The following is a 17094-nucleotide window of genomic DNA, read 5'->3' on the forward strand; positions in this document are numbered from 1 at the left end:
AGGTATATATGGATGAAAAGGCATGTGTCTGATAGGGATATATTATTAAAATATTGTATAATTGGCTGATATGAACATAGATAATGTATGTAAAAGCTAAATAGTATATTATGCTGTATTGTATTATGAATTAATTATGAGTAGGTATTATTGTATTGTATTATGAATTCATAAGGCGTATATATTTTTATATTGTATTATGAATTTGATTAGGGTTTTTATTGTTGTTTTAATTGTCTGTATGACATGTAAATGTTGTGAGTGTATAAGGGTTTTTATTGTTGTTTTAATGGTCTGTATGTCATGTAAATGTTATGAGTGTATAAGGGTTTTTATTGTTGTTTTAATTGTCTGTATGACATGTAAATGTTGTGAGTGTATACATCTGTAACTGTATTTTATATGTTATGGACCCCAGGAAGACTAGCCCCAGCACTGCTGTGGCTAATGGGGATCCAAATAAACTTAAACTTAAACCTGACCCTTTATTCAGTGGGGCTTTATAAAGCACCTTCCACACTGCCTTAGTCATCTGACCCTTTATTCAGTGGGGCTTTATTAAAGCACCCTCCACACTGGCTTACAGTCATCTGCCACTTCTAACCTTTCTCTCCATACAGTGTTCCTTCTCCCATTCAGCATCCTTTTATTTAAAGCAACAACACAATATTTATACAACATTTTCCCATTTAACTAAACTAAACTTGTTTACTCTATGGCCTTAATTTGCTGTTATAACAATGTAATAATAACAATGTAATAATAATAATAATAACAATAATAATCATACTAATAATCATAATAGTAATGATGATAAGTCAGACTGAAGCAGTTGGAAGCTTTCAGCTGTTATTCTCTCCTGGAGCCTGTAGATGGCAGCAGACACTAATTATCTACTGGAGCCTGTAGACAGGTCGCTTTCACACAGGGGCTGTTTGGTCCGGACTTTCGGACCAGAATTCGATAGTCCGGTTTTTCGGGTTTGTGTGAATGCGTGTCGAACTCGGTTTGCGGACCAAACAGGCAAACTCTGGTCCGCCTGAAAACGTCGGTCTCGGTTCGCTTCATCGGACCAACGTGAACCAAATATAGGAAGTGATTATTATTACCACTGCTCGCAGCACTCACTGCAAAACAAGCACACTGCATCTATCTCTCTATCTATCTATCTATCTATCTATCTATCTATCTATCTATCTATCTATCTATCTATCTATCTATCTATCTATCTATCTATCTATCTATATATCTAACTGTGCATCTTGGGAAGAAAAAACGCGGCTTATTATTATTACCGAGGCGCACGGCATTGGATCAATGGATCAATGCCACGTCAATACTATTATTACCTTACCACTGCTCGCAGCATTCATTCACTGCAAAACAAGCACACTGCATCTATCTCTCTATCTATCTATCTATATGTCTATATATCTGTGCATCTTGGGAAGAAGGAAGAAAAAACGCGGCTTATTATATTATTAATAAAACAGCTACTTGTGGGCACTCATAAAAACATCGTGGTCTACAAGTTGTTTAGCGAGAGGATGGTGGTAATGTGCTTCAATAGAACAATGGATCAATGCCATGTCAAAACTCGCCTCGCTGATCTGGAGGGCTCGCAGACAGTCCACACACACACACACGCGCGCGCGCACACACGGGCTCGCAGCCACACACACATTTCCACTGTCCAATAGACAAGCGCCCTTTTCGACCGCGTGACATTGTTCAGAAGGTTCGGTCCGCCTCACAGATTTCTATGTGAACGCAGACGAACCAAATGAAGAATGCAACAATGTTGCAACTTCACCACCAGAACCGCACCGAGTCCACCAAAACTATATGTGAAAGCGACCTTATTCTCTACTACAGCTTCAATTCAATTCAATTCAATTAAAAAAAAAAACGTTATTAGTCTACTGGAGCCTCAAGACTGTTATTTTCTCCTGGAGCCTACTTACTGTCTGAGTTCTATTAGTAAGAAAACTGATAATCCATCTGATAAGTTGATGATCCAAGTGAAAGTAATTTATAAGTTTTTCTACAAGTATGTGAGGCTGCATTGTATTGAAGGCTGACGAAAAGTCAACAAAGAGTAATCTTGCATACGTGTTCTTTTGTTCTAAATGCTCATGTACATAGTTCAAAATAAATAACTTGGCATCATCAACACCTCTCTCAGGCGTATATGCAAATTGCATGGGGTCAAGAGCTGATCTGGTTGCATCAACCATTTCAGATTTAACTATTTTCTCCAGACTTTTCATTACTGGTGATGTTAGGGCTATAGGCCGCAGGCCGTTGAGGATTTTGGGTCTGCTGATCTTTGGAATTGGAACGATGATAGAATTCTTCCAGAGATCAGGAACCACTGCTGAGTCCAAGCAGAGCTGGAATAGTCTTTGAAACACCTGACTCAGTTCATCAGCACAGTGTTTCAGTGTCCTTCCACATGTTCCATCTGGCTTTATTTACCTTAATCTAATCTCCTTAAAATATTTAGCTACTGACTGCGTGGAGACTTCCAGTGGACGTCCAGGTGAGAGTGAATCTGATAGCTCCCCTTTCACTGCCACACGACAGAAGGTTAACCCTTTACTAACACAACCGACGGCGATGCTCCATCATTAGCATCATTAGCTCCACGGATGTGATAGTAAAGGGTTAACCTTCTGTATTGTCACAGTGAAAGGGTAACCGGCTGTCGTGTGGCAGTGAAAGGGTTAAGTTGAGCACTAAAATCCTGAGAGTCAAAACAGCAGAATAACTTCTAGGACTGTAACCGTTCCTGTTTATGTATCCATTATTGTATATACTACATACAGTACATAAAGTATGTAGGCTACATCATAATGTTCAGTACATGGAGCTTACTGTTCAGTACATGGAGTGCAGTATGTGTGATATACTACATGATACTACATACAACATACGACATATGTTGATATGTTGATTTGACATACTTAGAGGACTTACATACCCAGGTGGAAGTGGGTGGAATGTATGCAACATAGATTAGTATGCTATGCAACCAAAAACACTAACATTTGAAGTATAGAGTGGATGGTTGCTTCCAGAACCAGATCATTTCCAACACCATTTCTGGTTCCAGGCCAACAAAGATGTCCCAAAGGAACCTAAAAAGCAACAACATAATGGAGCCTTTGTGTTTTTAAACAACAACATACTGGCCACTGGAGCCTTTGTGTTTTTAAACAACAACATACTGGCCACTGGAGCCTTTGTGTTTTTAAACAACAACATACTGGCCACTGGAGCCTTTGTGTTTTTAAACAACAACATACTGGCCACTGGAGCCTTTGTGTTTTTAAACAACAACATACTGGCCACTGGAGCCTTACAAACTGACGGAATATCGTCCTGGCTGCTAAGCAACTGGTTTTATGAACGGCCACTTCCACCTGGGTATGCAGGTCCTCCAAGTACGTTATATGTAGTATGTTGTATGTAGTATGTCACACATACTGCACTCCATGTACTGACCAGTAAGCTCCAACAGTATGCTATACATATTTTATGAATGCATTACGTAATATGTAATACATACAAGGAATTGTGAAGCAGCTTCAAGTTCAAGTTCAAGTTCTTCAAGTTCTTTAATAGTTGTCATACAGAAGTACAGAATACTTTCATACAAAATGCTTCTTACTGTTACGCTCCAGAGACTGTGCTAGACAAGATAGTATCAAATAACATAATAACATAATATAGCATGAATTTAGAAGAAGAAAATGAGGTCACAGTTGTTCGGTATAGACATATGTACAATGTTCTGAGTTACCATATAATATACAATACACAACTATGCAGTGTACTAATGTACAGTACTATCTAGTGCAAAGCAGAAATGGGATGAGGTACAATTTTAGGTACAATTTACAGTAAGGTGTACGAGTTGTAGTGCAATCCTTCATCCATAAATATAAAGTGTGGGGAGTGTGTGCTACAGTGTGTTTGTTTAAAGTGGGTGTGTGCTATAAAGTGTGTGTAGTGGGTGCTACAGTGTGTTTGTTTAAAGTGAGTGTGTGCGTGTGGATGTGTGTGCTATGTGTGTTTGGTGGTTGTTGTTGTGTAGTGTTCATTCATTGTTCGTTTAGCAGCCTGATGGCCTGGGGATAGAAGCTACTTCTGAGTCTTTCTGTGCTCGCCTTGAGACTCCTGTATCGCTTGCCTGACGGCAGCAGTTCAAAGAGGCAGTTGTTCGGGTGGCTCGAGTCCTTAATAATTCTCTTAGCCTTCCCCTTGCAACGCTTGTAGTAAATGTTCTGGAGGGTGGGGAGCCCCCCTCCAATTGTGCGTTCGGCTGAACGTGTCACTCTTTGTAGTCTGCTTTGGTCTTTTGCAGTGCTATTCCCAAACCAGGAGGTGATGTTGCCGGTCAAGATGCTCTCTATTGTACATGAGTAGAAGTTCTTAAGGATCTTCTGGCTGACTTGGAACTTCCTTAGGCGCCTGAGGAAGTAGAGGCGTTGTCGTGCCTTCTTCACCACACTGTTAATGTGTATGGTCCATTTCAAGTCCTCGGATATGTGGGCTCCGAGGTACTTGAAGCTGTTGACTCTCTCAACCGGTGCCCCGTCGATGCTGAGGGGGCTGTAGTCCTTGACCCCCGACCTCCTGAAGTCCACAATCATCTCCTTTGTTTTGCTGACGTTCAGGGAGAGGCTGTTTTCCTGGCACCATCCCGCCAGGACCTTGACCTCTTCCAGGTAGGCCCTCTCGTCGTTGGCAGAGATCAGGCCCACCACCACTGTGTCGTCAGCAAATTTGACGATTGTATTGCTACTCCGCTGAGCCACACAGTCGTGTGTGTACAGGGAGTAGAGGAGGGGACTCAGAACACAGCCCTGGGGGGCCCCTATGTTGAGGGTGATGGATGAGGAGGTGCAGTTGCCTGCTCTCACCACCTGGGGTCTGCCAGTCAGGAAGTCCAAGACCCACTGGCAGAGGTCATAGCCCAAGCCCAGGTCCCTGAGCTTGGCTATGAGTATGGAGGGGACTATGGTATTGAATGCCGAGCTGTAGTCGATGAATAGCATTCTCACATAGTTCCCCTGCCTCTTGTCCAGGTGTGATGCTGCTGTGTGCAGCACATGGGATATGGCGTCCTCCGTGGACCTGTTGGGGCGGTAGAGACAGAGAGAGCTTATAGGCAGTGATGCCAGTAACTAGTTACTAAGTAACTAGTTACTCTAATCTGATAGCTTTTTTCAGTAGTAATCTAATAGTAATCTAACTTGTTGCTTTTTACAAGCCAGTAATCTGATTACAGTTACTTTTCCAAGTGGCTGTGCATTACTATTTAGTTACTATCTCATAATGCTGATGATAAGAGAGCCAGGGGTACAGTCAGCTAGACCAGAGATGGGACGTGCGCTTGCGCACGCACACAGCCACACACACATGTTTACGTTTATAGCTGATTTTAGAATGGCTTCAGCATGAAGTTAAATCAACTATCCAGTTTGTTTTATAGTGTACTTTGGCTACTTGAGAGAGAGTGAGAGAGTGAGAGTGAGAGAGAGATTCATGTTATGCGCGACTTGCGGAGTACGCACTGAGTCCGTTGTCTCAGAATGGATTTGGTAGAGAGAGAGAGAGAGAGAGAGACTGGATAACTTTATCACTTACCTACAGTAATGAGACAGGTGATGTTGCTTCGCAGAAGCAAAAAAGACGACGACTTCGTAACCTAGTTACTTTTAGTACTTTGATAATCAAGTAATCAGTAAAGTAACTAGATTACTTTTTAAAGGAGTAATCAGATTATTTTTTACAGGTAATCTGTGGCATCACTGTTTATAGGGTTATTAGTGGCTCTGAGTAAGGCATGGCTGCACCTCCTGGTGGCCACACGATGAACTACACTTCCCATAGCTGGAGTTTGATTGAACAAGAACATTTAACTTTTAAACAAAACATTTGATCAAAGAAGGTTGATTTGAAATGCATGTATAAAAAATAATGTATATATGTAAATAAATGTTTGTGTGTGTTTTCTATCTTGTGTCTCATTTCAGTCGTGGTACCTGGGGAACTGACTGGCCCGCAGAGGATGGGTCATTACCATGGCAACCCATCATCCCGGCCTGGAGGAAAGACAACAATGTTGTCATGACGATGCAAGAGGGAAAATATATGCAGTTTATAAAAGTAAAACTTGTGGTTCTACATGTATGAATGCACCTCTCGGACCTTTCTAGTTGAGTATCTACAGAGAAGACTTGTCAGAAACAGACGGACGGAGGGATGGATGGATGGATGACTAACAGAGAGAGGACAGGAAGGATGCACAATGAGAGGAGCTGAGACATGGTGGATGTCTGAAGACTTCAGAACCAAGGGTCCCCCCTTCTCTCTCTCCCTCTCTCTGTCTCTCTCTCTGTGTCTCTCTCTCTTTCTCTCTCTCCCAGCACCAGGCCTCTCCCCGAGCCCCCCCCCCCCCCCCCCTCAGACACCTGCATTACTCCCAGAATGCCCCTCTGCACTGCAGGAGCTGCTTATATGCAAACAAGCCTCCTGTTATTTTCTAATCAACCAGAGAGGTTCCTATTTCTTTGCACTTTTGGAAATGTTGGGTGCTGACGGGGATACTGGAGACAAAGGTTTTTATTTCCTTTAACTGACAATCAGCCCAGAAGCCCTTCATGTTGCTTTGATGATTTTAAGACTTTTTAATTAGAAAACGATGTTTAACAGTGGAATATAAGAACTATATACACACCAAGGCCAACACAACACACGCTGCTGCAGTTCCACAGAGCACTACAGCTGCCAGTTCCAGCCACAGATATCTGGGGCTTTGGCACAACCAGGACGCGTGTAGCTTTATGCCAAGCAAGCAGTGCAAAAATTTACCGTAGTGGCATGCAGTAATGCGCCTTTCATTTTCCGCCGCCCAGCGCCCAGGTCGCGCGGAAATAGGCTGTCTATTGCCATTCTCTTTGACAAACTCTAACCTTAACCAGCTCCTTAACAACGCCTAAACTTAACCGTTCTAACCTTAACCAACTCCGAAACAATGCCTAACCTTAACCTTAACCTTAACCATGCCTAACCTTAACCATAGAAATTATATTGCCATTCTCTTTGACAAACTCTAACCTTAACCAGCTCCTTAACAGCGCCTAAACTTAACCGTTCTAACCTTAACCAACTCCGAAACAATGCCTAACCTTAACCTTAACCTTAACCATGCCTAACCTTAACCGGCGAAATAATACACGTTAAAAAAAAATCACGTTAAAAAATATTTTCGATGGGATTCGAACTCGCCAGCAAACAAGCCATAGGATCCACAGCCATGTGTCCTTGCCAATTGAGCTATTGCTAGATACTGAATAAGGGGCGGTGACTTATATATATTGAGCTCCGCTCGTGTCAACCAAGGCGGGATCTCATGCGCATGCGCGGGCACCTCGCGCGAGCACGCCGGCGCACGCACGCACCTGAGCGAGCACGCCGCCGCCGGTGCACGCACGGTAGCATTTGTCTGAAAAGAAGGGCGCTTTACCGCACTAGCGTGCGGTGACGAATGCGGAAGCATTTTTGCACTGCTTGCTTGGCATTAACGTACAGGCAACCAGGACAGTCCTGTGGGGCATTTCTACCTGGTGTTTTTCCCCCTTTTCCAAGGTTTTTCCTGATTTAAATCAATTTGATAGCAAAAACAAGTGTTGAAAATAAACTAGCGATCACATGATAAGAGAGGGCAAACAGGTGGAGCTAAGCCCTCAATATCTGTGTTCAGGTCCTGGTAGCCATAGTTAAACATGGTGGTCAAGTCTGTTACACTCAGTAGATCAAGTGGTTCAGTCTGTCACAGTGTCAACACAGGACAGCAGCAACCTGGCTTTTCAGGTGGAACTCCAGCGTTGTGGAGCAGTTCAGGTGGAAGTCCAGCGTTGTGGAGCAGTTCAGGTGGAAGTCCAGCGTTGTGGAGCAGTTCAGGTGGAAGTCCAGCGTTGTGGAGCAGTTCAGGTGGAAGTCCAGCGTTGTGGAGCAGTTCAGGTGGAACTCCAGTGTTGTGGAGCAGTTCAGGTGGAAGTCCAGCGTTGTGGTCTGTTCTGGGACCAGTGTTCTACAGCTGACCTGGAACCAGTGTTCTACAGCTGACCTGGAACCAGTGTTCTACAGCTGACCTGGGACCAGTGTTCCACAGCTGACCTGGAACCAGTGTTCTACAGCTGACCTGGGACCAGTGTTCCACAGCTGACCTGGGACCAGTGTTCTACAGCTGACCTGGGACCAGTGTTCTACAGCTGACCTGGGACCAGTGTTCTACAGCTGACCTGGGACCAGTGTTCCACAGCTGACCTGGGACCAGTGTTCTACAGCTGACCTGGGACCAGTGTTCTACAGCTGACCTGGAACCAGTGTTCCACAGCTGACCTGGGACCAGTGTTCTACAGCACCATTGTGGCATTTGGTCCAAAATTTCCAAATAGACCAGTTCTGATCATACGATCACTGAAACAGAATATTTGTGCTGACTGACTTCTGGTCTTGGTGTGAATCTGATTCCCGTGTCTCTTCCTGTCCCAAACTGTCTCGGGACAGTTTAGGTGTAGGGTGCCCAATACTTTTTTAGGGTTAGGGTGTTCCAGACTCTCAGAGGACAATGATGTTTAGGTGACTGAAGGCTTTGGAAATGAACCTAGAGCACTTTGTCTAATAGATATTACAGACATTGCACTATAATTATTAAGTTCACTTTCCTTTCATGAGTATCTTTCTGGTGTGATGGTTAGGGTTAGGTTTTTGGTAATTCTACCTACCCTGGTTTCATGATGTGTCACTCTGCTCCTTGGCTCACTGCTCTGGAAAGGGTCCTTTGATCTTTGCTGGCAAATATACAATAATGAGGTGACAAGGAGACAGAAATAGCTAGTATGCTTCTTTGCTATGGTTAGAGGTTCATGTTCTCTTCAACTTCTCTCTCTTTCCCTGGTTAGTCATCCTGATATCTAGATAACTCCTGTAATGTGAGAAGTCATATGACACGAGTTGTGAGTGTTAAGGTCTCCATGTGGGTTTGTTTGCAAGTGGTAACCAATCACCATCCTTGCCCAGCTTTTGGGCAAATATTGTATTTTTCGTATTGTACAAAAAGGACACCTTTCCAAAGTAGACAGCCAAAGGGCGGCGCATCCCCTGTCGACTTGCCCCACCCCCATCTCTAACCCTAACCCTGTCAACTAGCCCCACCCCCATCCCTAACCCTGTTGACTAGCCCCACCCCCATCTCTAATCCTAACCCTGTCGACTAGCCCCACCCCCATCTCTAATCCTAACCCTGTCAACTAGCCCCACCCCCATCTCTAACCCTAACCCTGTCGACTAGCCCCACCCCCATCTCTAATCCTAACCCTGTCGACTAGCCCCACCCCCATCCCTAACCCTGTCGACTAGCCCCACCCCATCTCTAATCCTAACCCTGTCAACTAGCCCCACCCCCATCCCTAACCCTGTCGACTAGCCCCACCCCCATCCCTAACCCTGTCGACTAGCCCCACCCCCATCTCTAATCCTAACCCTGTCGACTAGCCCCACCCCATCTCTAACCCTAACCCTGTCAACTAGCCCCACCCCCATCTCTAATCCTAACCCTGTCGACAAGCCTAACCTTCATCCCTAACCCTGTCGACTAGCCTAACCCTGTCTAGCCTAACCCTGTCGACAAGCCTAACCTTCATCCCTAACCCTAACGACTAGCCTAACCTTCATCCTAACCCTGTCGACTAGCCTAACCCCAGTCCCTAACCCAGTCGACTAACCTAACTCCCGTCCCTAACCCCGTGTCGACTAGCCTAACCCTGTTGACTAACCTAACTCCCGTCCCTAACCCTTTCCATAGTAGACAGCCAAAGGGCGGAGCCACCCCCTGTCGACTACTCAGTAAATGCCAGCGTAGGTTCTAGCAGCAAAGGGCAGGAATGTTGATTTGAACAGAGCACAAATGCAGTTCCCTCCCCAGATCTAGTGGGGTGGGTTCTAGAATGTTCTCCTGATGAGTGCTCAGTGTTCTACAATGTTCTAGCGTTGGACCACTCTCCTCTCAACCCGTTCTGCAGGGCCCAGTGCTGTAACATAATGGTAATCTAAGAGTTAGGGTGGTTAAGATTGTGGTTAGGGTTAGACTGTCATAATGCTTGGGTCGTGTTTAGGGTTGTTTAAAAAAAGCCAAGAATGAACCTCTTAAAGAAACAGTTTTTGCGCTTCAAGCTGTGTTTTGGCATCAGACTCCAAGATTGATTCTTTAGCAAAGCAACGCTGTGGGGACATTTCATTGAATGAGTTGTATTTATTGATATCTCTCTCACTTGATGAAATTTTCTAGGTATTCCCATGTTTTATATCACACACAAAAAATTTAGCATTGAATAAAAACATAACATTGATTAGATTTAGTGATAGACTCTAATCACGTGAAGCCCATCAGCAACGGCAACGAGCTGCAGCTGAAGGTTCCGTGAGCAATCTGATGATGTGTTGGTTAGACATCTCTGTCAGTAGGGTTAGGGTTAGACATCTCTGTCAGTAGGGTTAGGGTTAGACATCTCTGTCAGTAGGGTTAGACATCTCTGTCAGTAGGGTTAGGGTTAGACATCTCTGTCAGTAGGGTTAGGGTTAGACATCTCTGTCAGTAGGGTTAGGGTTAGACATCTCTGTCAGTAGGGTTAGGGTTAGACATCTCTGTCAGTAGGGTTAGGGTTAGACATCTCTGTCAGTAGGGTTAGGGCTAGGCAGTAGTCTGTCAGGGGAAAGTGTTTGTTTGAAAGGTTCACATTCTATTGGAAAAGCTTGGGTGAAGGCTGGGGGAGCTGATCTATGCTGATGGTTAAGACTGTTGAATGTGCTGATATGAGCTGGATCCCCAGTAAAACGCCTCTCTTTAAGGTTGACTTAAGGGTTTGATAAGTCTAGGCTTGATTTAAGGTTTACTTAAAGTTTGATAAGAGTCATGGCTTGAGTTAAGGGTTAGGTTAAGGTTTACTTTAGGGTTTGATACGAGCCAAGGCTTGAGTTAAGGGTTAGGGTAAGGTTGGAATCTGATGTGTCCTGCATGGTGCTGCTGTGGTCGCTGTGCTGACCTAAAGAATGCATGGCTCACCCTAACAATACCTCTCCCTCCCTACACCCCCCCTCTTCCTCCCCCCATCCTCCTCTTCCTCTCTGTTCTGAAGCAGAGAACATCATATGGAAGGGTGTTCCTCTTGAATCTCAGCCGTATTGTTGCACGATATTTCATACGAGACATGATGTGCCTTTAGTTAAAACAATAAGACATTATGGAAAAATTTGAATTTTTTTCTTGGTACAACTGCTAACGTCAAAAACAAAAAAGCTGCATGCATGACTGCTTTTCAACGATCAGTTTGTCTGGAGGACAGTTAGGAAGGATAGGTAGGAAGAGTAATCTGTCAGTTGAGATTCCATTTCTTCTACTGTTACCTTTTAATAGAAACATGTTGTCAATATATCACATGTTTTATCACAGGTTGTGTTGAGAAAAAAACGATTATCCCAAACTACAAATGTGTTGAGAATATGTAGTTCTGACTACATTGGCTCTGAATATGGCACATTGCTTATTTACAAAGAAAACCATTGTTTAAAAGCTGCTGGTTAGAAAGTCACTTTAACCGAAATTTTTGGGGAAACGCGTCATCAAATATTCACAATAACACTAATACAAGCCACTGGTTAGTCCCTCCTACTCTGCTGTAGTGATGCTGCCAGGATGCTTTTCTTAAGTGACAGAATGTCTTTATTGTGAATATTTGGTGGAGTGGTGAGTAGTGAAGATTTGTTTTCTGGATTCCATATAATGGAACTTTGAACAACAGTTAGGGTTAAGGGGATATTAACGTGTTATGGTTATGCCTGTCCGCTATGGGCAGGTTACAAAGTTATGCAGCTCTCTGATAGGCCAGCAGAAGACCGTCCATTTCTTTATTGGCCATGTAACGGATCATGTGACAGGATGTTGAAAAGGCTGATGCATGCACTAAATACTATTCCTGTTACATTTAGCTTTTAGTTTATTTAGGGACGCAAGCCCTGAAGGGGTTAACCCCTATTGTAATTGGTGGTTTTATTATTATTATTCAGCTTCCGCCACATGGACCTCAATGCATGCATAATTTTATGCAATTCAGCAGCATGCTGATAGACCAGCTGATAGACTATCTGATAGACCAGCTGATAGACCATCAGAAGTTATGTAATGACACAAAAATGTGGAACAAACAAACCTCATGGTGGCGCTACAACAAGCGTTGAAAATTGCAAATTAAAATGGCCGTATCTCATGAACTATAGATACAGTAGATAGAGATGTGGAACTGAACCGGATACAGTAGTGAGATGTGACATGTGTTATTGTTGTATTTCCCTGTGATGAATCATTCTGCTTCAAGGACCTACAGTATAAAGTCCATATTGGACTTTTCCCATTTTTTTTATGTCCCTCCACACATTTGAACCAAGCATGCAGCATATCTTTAGGGACGTAGTTAACCTTTTGTTCAACCAGTTGAATCGGTTGAAAAACATGGTGCTATGAGCAAACTAAGTTTGTGTAAATGGAGCAAAAATAGATGCATGACAGACATCATGAACATCAGAAGCTGCTACTTGTTTCTAAGACGGAGGTGTCTGTCCATTACGACAGCAAAGTGTCTGTCCATTACGACAGCAAAGTGTCTGTCCATCACGACAGCAAAGTGTCTGTCCATTACGACAACAAAGTGTCTGTCCATTACGACAGCAAAGTGTCTGTCCATTACGACAGCAAAGTGTCTGTCCATTACGACAGCAAAGTGTCTGTCCATTACGACAGCAAAGTGTCTGTCCATTACGACAGCAAAGTGTCTGTCCATTACCACGACAGCAAAGTGTCTGTCCATTACCACGACAGCTAAACTTTGCAGGTCAGTTAAAATATTTCAGAGATACAGCCATTTCAATTTCATAAATCACTCATAGTCTCGTTCATTTTATGGCAATTCTTTTCACGAGTTCTTGTTTTTTCCAGTTCACAAGTCATAACATCAATATAAGTCATTTGGCTTCACCTTGTAGAGGCTGCTTGCAGCTATATTTATTATTATTATTATTATTATTATGTTAACATGATGGTGTACATGATAATATGTACAATATAGGCCTATCAATGATGAAGACAAGGATACATGTATAGAATGTGTTTGTGTGTATTAGTGGCCAAGCCACATGAGAGTTGATCCATGTGATGGATGAGAATGGAGAGTGTTTTATCTGTAGACACTACGTATGTAACCATGGAAAACGGGAGACCATGCGACACAGGCTACCATGGTAACAGACTATTAGACACGAGGTAACCATGGAATCAGAGATGCCAAGCACAGCATGGAGAACTTCCTCACGTCTCCATCAGACCGAAGCAGTTTGGACTCTGAGCTTTACTCTGCATTCAGGACAGCTGGGAACTCTGAGCTAGAAGGAGAAGACACAGACCCGTCACCAACATTACTGTCCTCTCCTCGGCTCTCGAATGAACCACTACCCAGTTGGCGTGACAACGCTCATTGCTTTCTCCCTCCTCTACTTTAAATGAACCAGCAGGTCAACAGCATGAAAACTGAAAAACCAAAAATGATTTCAACAAGCAGTGCCTGTCATTTTCCTGCAGTTTAGTTGGACTTGTTTTGTACGCCGTGCAGTGCTGTTGTATTCAAATATTGCATGGTCATGTGACGTATGAAAGCCTCAGGGTTGGTGTTCTGCAATGAGGTCATCAGCAGCTCTGACCAATAGAAATGGCCCATGTAGGTCCAAGGTGACAAGCCATACAGAGTAAAGAATCTAGAGAGAGTTGCTGTGGACCTATCGGATCTGATTCACCCAGAATGCACTGGTGCTTCTGCATGATTAGATTGTAGTTGGCGTATTGGCGCCACCTGCAAGTCACTCTTCGAGCTCCACTATAACCCTCTGATGAAATGTCTACATGTACAGTATGTGAGGGATATGCCAAGAATTTCATCCCTAATTCCACTGGCTGGAATATGGAAGTAAGAGGGACTTAACCCGCTATGTCACAATAACTCTCTGTAGATTATTTACTCCGATACAAATGGGTAAAACAGTTAGCACAGAAGATCACTGTTGGCATGAGCAGAGAGCCCAGATGGTATTTAACAATGTTAGCAAGTACTTCATTGTTAACAATGTTAGCAAGTACTTCATTGTTAACAATGCTGATAATTTTGCCTGACGATCTCAAGGTTTGGGGTTAGACATATTCGAAGGGTTTGAGTTAGAATTATTAGCATACGTCTGATTGTTAAAACATTATCTGCATTGTTATCAGTTGTAACTGCTCTGACATGTACCTGTATGGGTTAGGGTTAGCAGGTGTGAGTGGCTGTGAGAGGTGGAGCGACGGTGTTGAGCTTCTTAGACGGCTCACTGATCCATTGCTGCTGTCACCTGAGAACCAATTAACTCTCCTTTTTACCCCTTTTCCATCACCTGAGAACCGGTTCTGTTCTGGTTCACGCACCTCATTTGAACCATTCTGATCATTTTGAACAAAAATACATTGGTTTGGAAACCGGAAACTTGGTTCCTAGTTGGAACCAAAAATTTTGCTTTTTCCTTGCAGAGTGATCTGCTCTCTATCACTATTTAGTACTGTCATCGAATTAAATTCAGTTAACGTTAGTAATTTGTACTCCATTTAAATCCAAAACCAAGAGGGACCTTTCAGTTTGCCCACGCAAGTTGGGAGTGGAGCTGTTTGTGTGGGGAATGGCTATTACTGATCATTGGACAAAACAAGCTAAATTACACAATATTCCCCATTACATATTTTGTTTTGTCTATGATAGCGATGATTAAACATCGACTGAGAATTGTGCACTTCAAGGCAGATGTGAGCATCAATACATTTAACATAGGGCCAGTAGGTCCATTACCAGGAAGTAAAAAGCAGGGGTGTAAAAAGTACCCAGAAATTATACTTAAGTGAAAGTATGGGTACCGTCTCAAAATCTTACTCAAGTAAAAATCTGGCTAAAGACACACTTGAGTAAAAGTAAAAAAGTTTCTAGTTTTAAATGTACTTTATTCCGGGGGAATGAAAAGTTCCGTCTAGTCCTTCTTCTGTAGCTTGTCACTCTGACTGTCTATTCTTCTGATAGCAGGTGTTTACAAAGATCCCCGCTTTCTAGTCTTGCACAAGGACCAATCAGCATGGCTATCGGCGGGTTAATTTTCCATTGATGGGGATTTGATTGGCTGTTTTTAAATAAAGTGCGGCCGCAGGATTGTTAACGTTAGTTCGGCCAGTGAAACAAATATACTAATTAAAATTGTTGGACCTGCAAGATTTGTACTTTGTAGGTCTGCATTTTAAATGTAAGGAGTAAAAATAATGTTATTTTTTTCTCTGAAATGTAATTGAGTAAAAGTACAAGTATACAAACCTAATAATACTTGAGTAAAGTACAAATCCCCCAAAACAGTACTTAAGTATTGTAACAAAGTACAATTACTCAAGTACTTTACACCCCTGGTCAAAAGCAACTCCTCTCTACAGTAAGTATTTACGCTAAACAATCTCTCCACTTAGAGTCAGACAAACCAGTAACCAAAGCATTGTGTTGTTTAGCTACACTATATGCAGCCCAATGCAGTCACAGGTAGTTTGTTATTTCAGTCCATAATGTCAAGCCATGATGTTAATGTTTCCTTTCATAGTCACTTCAACAACAAGTATGTGTTCCTTATTGCTTTCAGCAAGTACATGGAGCAATGGCCTCCTTAATGACGCATCTGATTACAATGGTTCTGCTCAAAACTGGTGGAAACGTGGGCCGGTTCCCTCGATACCAAGGTTCCAAGAATCCTGAACGGAACTGGTTCAAGGACTCATTTGGTGGAAAAGGGCTATTTCTTTCTTTGTTGAATTTTAAGTTTAAATGTTAAGCAGTCATCTATGCGTTGAGTATGTTTTTAAAACACTATGACTGATAAAACCTTCTCTACTGAGTCCCAGAAAGGATGAGTGTGTTGGTCTGAGGTGGTCAGGTGATGACAGCCAATCGGTTCTTTTCTGTTTCTGTCGGTTGGCTGGGCTGACCCCTGACCCTAACCCTCCATCAGGAAAGAGGGTTTTGGTCAGAAGGCAAGAAGCCAACCTGTTTCTCAGAGAACATGTTAATGCTGTGTCATATTTTATGGACTTTGTTTTTTTCATTATAAATTTACAGATATTATTATAGTAAAGGACTGCTTTGCTTGCTGCCAGACATACTGTCTATCCCTCACACCAGAGCTGTTCTGGTTTTGCTAAGGAGCATCAGGATCATGGAGACTATTACTAACACCTTAGAACCCACCTTGGCCTTAGCCCTGGTCTGGAGCAGGTTTGTCCTGGCCTTGTGATCCCTCAATTTAGCACTAAGGTAACTGGTACAGTGTGAAAAATGCACAGCTCAGTCATGGCTAAAGCTAACTGGTTAAATTTAACCTCGGATAAGGCTAACCCTGGCTAAAGTTACACGTGGATAAGGCTGGCCCTGGCTAAGACTAACCCTAGCTAAAATTAACCTTGGCTAAAGCTAACTGGCTGAGGTTAGTCCTGGTTAAAGCTAACTGGCTGAGGTTAATCTTGGCTAAAGCTAACCCTGTGAATTGCAGGGTTTATGTGTTTCTAATGAGTCATTTGGAAATTCCAATTGCGGTAGAGGTGGGTGATTGAGAAACGTCTGTGGATTATGTGGACTGTTGCTCCAATATCCCATTTCTGATGTTTTGGCTTCTAAACAGAAACCACTCTGAATGTGTGTCTCTGTTCATAGGCCACTTAGACAGACTAATCTTCAATTGCTGTGGAACCAGTCTGATATGTTATTTGTGACCTGGTGTGGGGGACATTTATTAAAAGCTTTTGATAATATTTCATTATAACTATTCAGCCATTGCTGTCAGCTGATGCTGATGAATCCATAAAAGGAAGTGAGAATGTTTCCCTATGCAAAACTATAATAAATCATCAATAAAGAAGCTATGCCACAA

At 42.9% G+C, this 17094-nt stretch overlaps 1 protein-coding gene across 5 annotated transcripts in view; it reads left to right on the forward strand.

The window, feature by feature from the left end:
* nfic (nuclear factor I/C) overlaps positions 1–17094 on the forward strand; it is a 137573-nt gene extending 120479 nt beyond the window's left edge. For 4 of the 5 annotated variants that reach the window (XM_084310214.1, XM_084310217.1, XM_084310215.1 and 1 more), the window contains one exon: positions 6045–6195. In XM_084310214.1, the coding sequence (XP_084166340.1) occupies positions 6045–6065 (21 nt within the window). In that variant the 3' untranslated portion in view covers positions 6066–6195. Of the gene's footprint in view, positions 1–6044 lie in introns of all 5 variants that reach the window. The other variant, XM_084310216.1, reaches the window with a different exon arrangement.

This window comes from Notolepis coatsorum, assembly GCF_963971535.1.
Source record: "Notolepis coatsorum genome assembly, chromosome: 3".
In the NCBI taxonomy this organism is placed as follows: Eukaryota; Metazoa; Chordata; class Actinopteri; order Aulopiformes; family Paralepididae; genus Notolepis; species Notolepis coatsorum.